This window comes from Chiloscyllium punctatum, chromosome 24, assembly GCF_047496795.1.
Source record: "Chiloscyllium punctatum isolate Juve2018m chromosome 24, sChiPun1.3, whole genome shotgun sequence".
NCBI classification, from domain to species: domain Eukaryota; kingdom Metazoa; phylum Chordata; class Chondrichthyes; order Orectolobiformes; family Hemiscylliidae; genus Chiloscyllium; species Chiloscyllium punctatum.
The window spans coordinates 79,754,313-79,764,212 of NC_092762.1; the positions used below are offsets into that span (position 1 = coordinate 79,754,313).

General features: G+C 44.2%; 1 protein-coding gene across 2 annotated transcripts in view; it reads left to right on the plus strand.

Moving 5' to 3' along the window:
• Nucleotides 1–9,900, plus strand: part of LOC140494732 (spindlin-Z-like) — a 100,573-nt gene that overhangs the window by 80,631 nt on the left and 10,042 nt on the right. For both annotated transcript variants that reach the window (XM_072594273.1, XM_072594272.1), the window contains exon 4: nucleotides 2,944–3,177. In XM_072594273.1, coding sequence (XP_072450374.1) covers nucleotides 2,944–3,177 — 234 coding nt within the window. The remainder of the gene's footprint in view (nucleotides 1–2,943; nucleotides 3,178–9,900) is intronic.

Consider the following 9,900-nt stretch of genomic DNA (forward strand, 5'->3'; position numbering starts at 1 on the left):
GGGATTTCAACACAACGGGCTTTTAAGGTGAGAGGAGAAAGATTTAAAAAGGACATGGGGCAATTTTTTTTTAAACACGGCGTGGTTCGCATGTGGAATGAACTTCCTGAGGAAGTGGTGGTTGTGGGTACAATTACAATGTTTAAAACACACTAAGTACATGAATAGGAAATGTTTGGAGGGATATGGACAGGCAGATGGAACTAGTGTAGTTTGGGATTATGTTTGGCATGGATTAGTTGGACCGAAGGATCTGTTTCCATGCTGAATGACGCGATGACTATGGCTCTACCATGTAAAGCTGTGCAGGTGAAGTCACTAAGTATAGAGAATACCAATGTTCACCTCTGAAGAATTTTCTCCTCATCTCATCTGAGTCTGAAATGACCTACCTCATAACCTGAGATTGTGACCCCTTGTACCCTAATTCTGGGACAATACCCATCCCCTCCTGGTCAGGGAATCACTATCCACACATCCAGTCTGTACAGCCATGTCAGAATATTTTTCGTGTTTCAATGAGATTCCCCTCATCTGTCTAAACTCTAGTGAATACAAGATCATTCGATCCCATCTCTCTCTTTATACAGCAGCCATGCCATCCTCGGAATCAGTCTTGTGAACCTTTGCCGCACTTCCTGTATGGGAAGTATATTTTTCTTGGGTAATGAGACCAAAAATGCACAAAATATTCGGTGTGAACTTACCGAGGCCCTGTACAAATACAGTAAGCTTTCCTTGCTCCTGTACTCCAACCCCTTTCAATGAAGGCCAGTATACTATTTGCCTGCCTTAACTTGTTGCACCTGCATACTTAACTTCAATGGCCAGTGTACAGGGACACCCTGGTCCATTTGTATAACAACCTGTCACAACCTATGTTCTTCCTGCCAAAGTGGTCAACTTCACATTTATCCATATTTTACTGCATCTGCCATATTTCTACCCACTTGCCTGAATTGTTCTGAAGGAACCTTGCCATACTCACTTCCACCTAGGTTTGTGTCTTCAGAAAACCTGGAAATATTACATTTGATTTTCTCATCGAAGTATGGAGATTGAAATCATCCATGATTACTGAACCATCCTTGTTGCATGCATCTCAAATTTCCCGCTTAATATCACCCCCACCTCACCGCTGCTGTTTAGAGGGCTATAGACAATGAACACAGACATAGAAACCTTGAGCAGGGGTAGGCCATTCAGCCCTTTTAGCCTGCTGACTCCCCATACAGTTTGGTCTCATTAGCTCCGAGAGCTGGAACTGGCTCATCGAAAGCATTCAGTGTTTTTTGGCCTCAGTTAGTTTCTGTGGCCGAGAATTCCACAGGCTCACCTGTGTGGGTGAAGCAATTTCTTCCTGTCACTGACTGAAATAATCTATTCTGCAATCTTAAACCGTGAGCCCTAGTTCTGGACTACCCACTCATTAGGATTATCCTTCCTGCATTTACCTTGTCTAGTCCTGTCAGAATTTTATAGGTTTGCAAGATTTATTACCCACCCCCACCACCTCACTTCCTTCAAGAAAAAATGGAGTCAATGTGGAGCAGCAAATTGGTATCTCAGAAACTGTATATGAACATCAGGTAAAGACTGTTGTCCTTGGATATGATGGCTCACGCAAAAGATAGTCTCTTGACACTCGGTTCATCTGTATGCATGTGGTCTCTCCTGGCTTGCCAGCACCTAGAGAACTGCATCTCATCAAAACCAGCAACCTCGGAAAAAGAAAATATAAATTCCTGAGCAAATTCAGTATTATTGCACTCAATTACACAACCATCACCCCTGAGCCTCTGACGTACCAGGGAAAATAGTCTTTCCCAATAGCTCAAACCCTCCATCCTGGCAACAATTCTTGGAAATCTTTTCTGAACCCTTTTCAGTTTTCACAACATCCATCCTATAGCAGGGAGACCAGAATTGCACACAGTATTCCAAAAGTGGCCTGATCAATGTTTTGCACAGACGCAACATGACCTCCCAACTCCTATACTCAATGCATTGGCCAATAAAGGCAAGCAAATCAAACGTCATTGATATAAAATCATGACTGACGTGGATAGGCAACATCTTCCCCACATGGGGGGGGGGGAAAGAGACCAGAACTAGAGGGCATAGGCTTAAGGTTAGAGAGGAAACATTTAAAAGTGACCTAAGGGGCAATTCTTTCACACACAGGGTATTGCATGTGTGGAATGAGCCAGAGGAGGTGATAGAGGCTGGTACAATTACAACATTTAAAAGGTATCTGGATGGGTATATGAATAGGAAACATTTAAAGGAATGTGGGCCAAATGCTGGTAAATGGGACTAGTTTTATTTAGAATATCTGGTTGGCATGGACAAGTTGGACCAAAGGATCTCTTTCTGTGCTGTATATCTCTGTAACACTTTTAATGCAAGCTGTTGCCAAAGGCTGAGTTGTTGACATCTAGATTTAAGATGGTTGGCCACAGAAGTAAAAGATAAGGTGGTCATAGTTTTACAGGTCTGTATGGCTGCTCTCTCATTGGAGAGAAAACTGGTGGTGGTTTAACCTGAGGGCCAACATGCCTCAGGCAAGGGGAGAGGTTGAGAAGGAGCATCCTTTATGGTAACCTCAGCTGGTTCAGGAATTGAACCCACAATGTTGGCATCCCTTTGGCCAGCCAACAAGCTAACTGCCCCTGTATAAACCAATGTGATTTAAAAAAAAATTTAACCAGTGGTTAGAGTTTGCTAGACCAGTGGTTACAATTCAACACAAACCTTGGAAAGGTATTTGTATAAATAGTTGATGGAAGGAAAAGGTAACAAGGCTGTGGGGAAAGAGCAGAGGAGTGGGAATGACTGGAACGCCCACTGAGCAAGCTAGCACAAACCCAGTGGGTTGAAAGGCCATGTTCAGTGCTGCATTATTACAAACAGGATTGAGCTGTGACTCCTGCTTTCCAACAGGTCGAACAAAAATAATGGATGCTGACCTGGCAGAGCTCATAGTGGGGAAAGCAGTCGAGCACATGTTCGAGAAGGATGATGGATCGAAGAACGAATGGAGAGGGATGGTGTTGGCTCGTGCACCTGTCATGACAACGTGGTATTATATCACATATGAAAAGGACCCTGTACTGTATATGTACCAGCTACTGGAGGACTACAAAGAGGGAGATCTCCGTATCCTGCCAGATTCAGGTACGTAATGCTGCGGAATTGTACACTCAAAGCCTGATGAATGTTTACCAGCTGCTGGATTAGTTTCCAATGTAAATAAGTGTTGATAATCACCCCACAGGTTAGACAGTGGGGGAGAAGCAGTTGGGTTTTCAGGTCGGTCACCTCTTGGTTTCAACCACTACCTGCATTGAATAACTTGGGGCCCCTCAGGCAGTAGCAGTTTCATGGAGTCTTAACTTTCTGGTTGGCCATCCAGTTAAACATCAGCTGGAGTGCTCAGCTTTACCCCCTCAGTGAACAGAATCGACATGACTGATTTTAAAGGAAGAGACAGCATGCTTTTTCAGGAAAACAGTGGGTGAAAAAATACATGGTCAGTCAAACACGTCAAAGATTGAAATGATCTCTCGCCCAGCGTGCCCCCCGCCAACAAAAAGTCCTTTTCATGCAGGATAGTTGTGAGTGATCGGTTTTGACCCATCCTAAGGCACCTGTCACTATTTGATTAGAAGAGAGATGGTGGAGGAGAAAAACCTTAATGGTTCAAATAGACAATACTCATGGTAGAAGATTTGTAGCTTGGGTGCTCGTTGTTGTGGTTCTGTTCGCCGAGCTGGGAATTTGTCTTGCAAACATTTTGTCCCCTGTCTAGGTGACATCCTCAGTGCTTGGGAGCCTCCTGTGAAGCGCTTCTGTGCTGTTTTCTCGGGTATTTATAGTGGCCTGTCTCTGCCGCTTCCGGTTGTCAGTTCCAGCTGTCCACTGCAGTGGCCGGTATATATAGGGTCCAGGTCGATGTGTTTGTTGATTGAATCTGTGGATGAGTGCCATGCCTCTAGGAATTCCCTGGCTGTTCTCTGTTTGGCTTACCCTATAATACTAGTGTTGTCCCAGTCGAATTCATGTTGCTTGTCGTCTGTGTGTGTGTGGCTACTAAGGATAGCTGGTCGTGTCGTTTCGTGGCTAGTTGGTGTTCGTGTATACGGATCGTTAACTGTCTTCCTGTTTGTCCGATGTAGTGTTTTCTGCAGTCCTTGCACGGGATTTTATACACTACATTAGTTTTGCTCATGTTGGGTATCGGGTCCTTTGTTCTGGTGAGTTGTTGTCTGAGAGTGGCTGTTGGTTTGTGTGCTGTTATGAGTCCTAGTGGTCGCAGTAGTCTGGCTGTCAGTTCAGAAATGCTCCTGATGTATGGTAGTGTGGCTAGTCCTTTGGGTCGCGACATGTCCTCGTTCCGTTGTCTCTCCCTTAGGCATCTGTTGATGAAATTGCGAGGGTATCTGTTTTTGGAGAATACTTTGTATAGGTGTTCCTCTTCCTCTTTTTGTAGTTCTGGTGTGCTGCAGTGTGTTGTGGCCCTTTTTGAATAGTGTCCTGATGCAACTTCGTTTGTGTGTGTTGGGGTGGTTGCTTTCATAGTTTAGCACTTGGTCTGTGTGTGTGGCTTTCCTGTAAACCTTTGTGGTGAATTCTCCGTTCGGTGTTCACCGAACTGTCTCTGCCGCTGAGAACACCGAACGGGGAATTCACTACAAAGGTTTACAGGAAAGCCACACACACAGACCAAGTGCTAAACTATGAAAGCAACCACCCCAACACACAAACGAAGTTGCATCAGGACACTATTCAAAAGGGCCACAACACACTGCAGCACACCAGAACTACAAAAAGAGGAAGAGGAACACCTATACAAAGTATTCGCCAAAAATAGATACCCTCGCAATTTCATCAACAGATGCCTAAGGGAGAGACAATGGAACGAGGACATGTCGCGACCCAAAGGACTAGCCACACTACCATACATCAGGAGCATTTCTGAACTGACAGCCAGACTACTGCGACCACTAGGACTCATAACAGCACACAAACCAACAGCCACTCTCAGACAACAACTCACCAGAACAAAGGACCCGATACCCAACATGAGCAAAACCAATGTAGTGTACAAAATCCCGTGCAAGGACTGCAGAAAACACTACATCGGACAAACAGGAAGACAGTTAACGATCCGTATACACGAACACCAACTAGCCACGAAACGACACGACCAGCTATCCTTAGTAGCCACACACACACAGACGACAAGCAACATGAATTCGACTGGGACAACACTAGTATTATAGGGCAAGCCAAACAGAGAACAGCCAGGGAATTCCTAGAGGCATGGCACTCATTCACAGATTCAAATCAATAAGCACATCGACCTGGACCCTATATATACCGGCCACTGCAGTGGACAGCTGGAACTGACAACCGGAAGCGGCAGAGACAGGCCACTATAAATACCGGAGAAAACCGCACAGAAGCGCTTCACAGGAGGCTCCCAAGCACTGAGGATGTCACGTAGACAGGGGACGAAACGTTTGCAAGACAAATTCCCAGCTTGGCGAATAGAACCACAACAGACAATACTCAAGAATACCACCGGAAAGAATTCATCCCAGTTGAAGCAGTTTACAGTTGGGAATGGATAGAAGTCTCAGATTTGTGAGATTAGAGCCTCTTTCTTAGAGTGAAGAACCATTTGCAGAACTAATGTATCTTCCTCTTCCTGCTTTGGTAAGTCACAGAATTTATTTTTTCTCTGAGAAAATAATGTCTGCAAAGTCTTCAATTAAATGCATGCAGACAGCCTACTACCAAGTCTTGGACAAGCCTGAAGTTATAATGTTTTCTGTTGTTGCTGTACAACTTATTAGCAATCTTTTAAAAGTGTCAGTGTCAAAGACATTGGAATTTTATACAGAGTACAAAAATCAGTATTTTTGATGTCTTCAGCACATGATTCTGGTCACAGCCAGTTAGCTCTCGGCTGAGGTGACATATCAGAGAAGGTAAATGGTGATGTAACTGATGATAAAAGCTGTGGACACAGTGCATCCACTGAAGAACTAAACTAGACCATCCATATTGCAAACTGTGCTGTTACTGGACCTTTTCCCTGTGATGGTGGACTACATCAAGCCAGCTGCTCAGTGCAGTGATCGATATTTATTTTTAGTTGATGGAGAAATAATGGTCTGTAGTTGTGGTATGTCTAGTGTTGGAAAAGCGCAGCCTGATGGTCATTCCTGATGAAGGGTTTATGCTTGAAATGCCGATTTCTCCCACTCGGATGCTGTCTGACCTGCTGTTCTTTTCTGGTACCACACTCTTCGACTCTGATCTCCAGCATCTGCTGTCCTCACTTTCTCCTCCACCTTGTAGTTGTAATATTACTAGATTAATAATCCAGAGGCAAGGCTAATGCTCCAGGGACACATGCTCAAATTCTATAAGACCCACCGGGTTCACAAGTTTCATTTTAAGGGAAATCTGTCATCTTAGCCCGGTCTGGCCTATATGTGACGCCAGATTTCTCAGCAGTGTGGTGCTTAATTGGTCTCTGCAGTTCCCTAGCTGTTCAAGTAAAGGATAGTTAGAGATGGGCAACAGCTCAGTGATGCCCATGTCTCGTTAAAATATATTTTCTAAAAATGATATTATTCTAAGTAGTAGGAAAAATCTATTTGCACTGCTCACATTGCACCTGCCATTCTGGTAATGAGGATATACTGAGTTTCAATGATATTATTGTGGTAACTCTAATCACCCTCTTCAGATATGGCATGACACCTCTCCAGAGCTGGTGGGACCTCAGCCCAAACCTTCTGGCCAGAGATAGCACGGTTGCCACCAAAGTTCTCTCTCAGCCATGCTGGTCTTCTCTGTACAGTGATCAGCATGCCAATGTGGAGCATCGCATTGATATCCAATTGTCGAGAGTCAATGATGCACACAGACCTGAGTGAGAGATCTTTTTCTTAATTAATTCATAAATGAGGGCTTTGCTGGCTAGGCTCGTATTTATTGCCCAAAGGGCAGTTCAGAGTCAACCACACTGCATGAGCGAAAAAGAATTCGAAGGAACACTGACTATCACTGCACCACAAGAGCCCTACAATGTGTTTCTGTAGATTTTTTTTTATCACTATTCAGAGATGTTATTACACAATACTGGAGCAGTTTGGTCTTTAACCTGGACCTCCTGACTCAGATGGTACACTACCACTGCACCACTAGAGCCCATCAAAGGGGTTGTATACAGTGTCAGTCTGGGCAAGCCCTATTATTGGGAGATGGTTAGTTTTCCAGCTGATCTGATCGTAACCTTGGCATGAAGCCTCAAGGACCTATACTTCGCCCTCTGCTGCTGAAGACAGGTCCTGCAGAGCTAGTGGGAGCAATTATCCCACCTCATACCTTAACACCACATTTGTTAGACCCTGAGGTGAACTTTTCACTGTAGTCGATCCTACCCTTTTCTTTCATATAATGCCTGGAGCTGAGAATCATTTTACAATGCAAGCCATGTTAACATTGGTCACTGGACGCTGCAGAGGTCAGTCCTATGTCTCTGAATCATAGAGATGAATTCCAAGCTGTGCTCACATCAGATGCCAGTGCAGCCATTAATGAGGGAAAGAAAAAAAAATTGTTGATTCTGCTTTGAAGTGCTATGTAGTTTTTTCAGGGGAGAAACTCTATTAGAATTCCTTGAAGAGGCTGGTCAGCTCAGCTGGCTGGAGAGTGACACCAACAGCATGGGTTCAATTCCCACACTGGCTGAGGTTGCCACGAAGGACTCTCCTTCTCAACTTCTCCCCTCACCTGATGCATGGTAACCCATGGGTTAAACCACCAGCACTGCCTCTTTCCTAATGAGAGAGCAGCTCGATGGTCTGAACAGACCAATGTCGATTTGACCTTTTCAGTCATAAAGCCGACAATCTCTGTTCACGCGTGCTTATTCAACATTTGAGCAGCACACCATTGAGGGATGCAATTAATTCAAGAGAAATTTTCACAAAGTATCTGCATCACTTTTTATTTCCACATTCAGGTAATTACCTGCTGGGAGTATGATTTCTACATCCAATTCTCAGCTGTTTCCATGGAGTTTATTATTGGACCTCGTTAAATAGTTAGAGAGGAAAATAAGTTTTAATTTGTTAAAGCAGGATTTGCACGACCTCTAACACTGAACTCGCTGAAGGTTGTACGACTGAGACAGTTTACAGAAATGGTGAATGGTGAAACCACAGAGGTTAATGATTCTATACTTGAAGCTTTAAGGACACAGAGCTGATGTGGCTTAGAGAGTATGGGTACTGGGAGAACAGGACTTCGTGTTGGTTGTTATGAACGGAAATGAGGAGACGCTTCTTCAGCCAGAGAGTGGTGGACCTGTGGAATTCATTACCACAGAGCACAATGGAGGCATTAAGGCAGAGACTGATAAATTCTTGATCTCACAAGGAATTAAGGGCTATGGGGAGTGTGTGGGTAAGTGAAGTTGGAAAGCCCATCAGCTATGATTGAATGGCGGCATGGACTCGATGGGCGGAATAGCCTTACTTCCACTCCTATGTCCTATGGTCTTATGGTGATATGCAGGCAGCAGTCTCATCAATTCTCTTTCCATTGTGACATCAGGAGTGGAGAATGTTCACTAATGATTGCACAATGTACCATTTGCATCTCCTGAGATATTGAAGCTGTCTATGTCGATATACAGCAAGGCTAGTACAACATTTGAGGCTTGGGCTGATTAGTGGTAATCATGCCATGTAATTGCCTGGTAATGACCCTCTATTGACCAGAAACAGCGAGACCAGTTGGGTTTGTATGTGGCTAAAGAGCAGGCCAGAGAATGGGAACTCTGTGGCAAGTAACTAATCTCTTGATTCCCCTAAGCCAGGCATCTGACAGGTTGTTCACCATTTGGCTAGATGCGTACAGCTCCACAAGCTCTCTAAGCTCAACATCATCTAGGTCACAGCAACCGACTTGATTGGCACCCCATCCACCATCTTTTGCATTCACTTCCTCCAACACTGATGCACGGTGACAGCAGTGTATCCCATTTACAGCAGGTGTTTCCGCAATTCACCAGTATCTACAAAATCACCACTGCTACCTAAAAAAAAGGCAAAGACTCTTGATGCATTACCTGCAAGATCTCCTCCGAACTGCACATCATCCTGACTTAAAGTATGTCGCCATTCCTTCACTGTCAGTCAATATCCTGTAGCGCTCTCCCCAGCAATACTATGGGATGTCTATGTCTCAGACTACAATGGTTCAAGAGATTCACTCACCAACAACTTTGAGACAGCAGTTAGGAATAGATAACAAATGGTGGCTGAGCCAGTGACTCCCACATCCTGTGAAAGAAGTTCTTTAAATTAACTTTTCAATAATTTTATAAAGCAGTGTAGAAAGATAATCATGTTAGTAAAGGATGACTAATGTTTGCAATAATGTAGGTTACTAATGGTACAACACAATGTCAAAAATTGGATGAGCAGTTGAGGGACTATTGCAAAGGGAAAGTGGGGCTTTCGTTATGCTTTATTTAATGTTAACAAGCTGTAACAAAAGGTGCTAATGAGTTTTAAGAAGATTTTAGCTCAGGTTGAGGTTCTGGATGTAGGTTTGCTTGCTGAGCTGGAAGGTTCATTTCCCAACATTTCTTCACCCTAGTAGGTAACACCTTCAATAGGCCTCTGAACGAAGCACTGTTGATAATTCCTGCTTTTGATTTATATGTTTGTGTTTCATTGGGTTGGTGATGTCATTTCCCATCGTGACATCATTTCCTGTGGCGATGTCATTTCCTATTCTTTCTCTCGGTTGGCGGGGGGGTGCAGGAGAAGGGAGGTGGGTGGGGGTCGGTAGATGGGGTCTAACTCATTG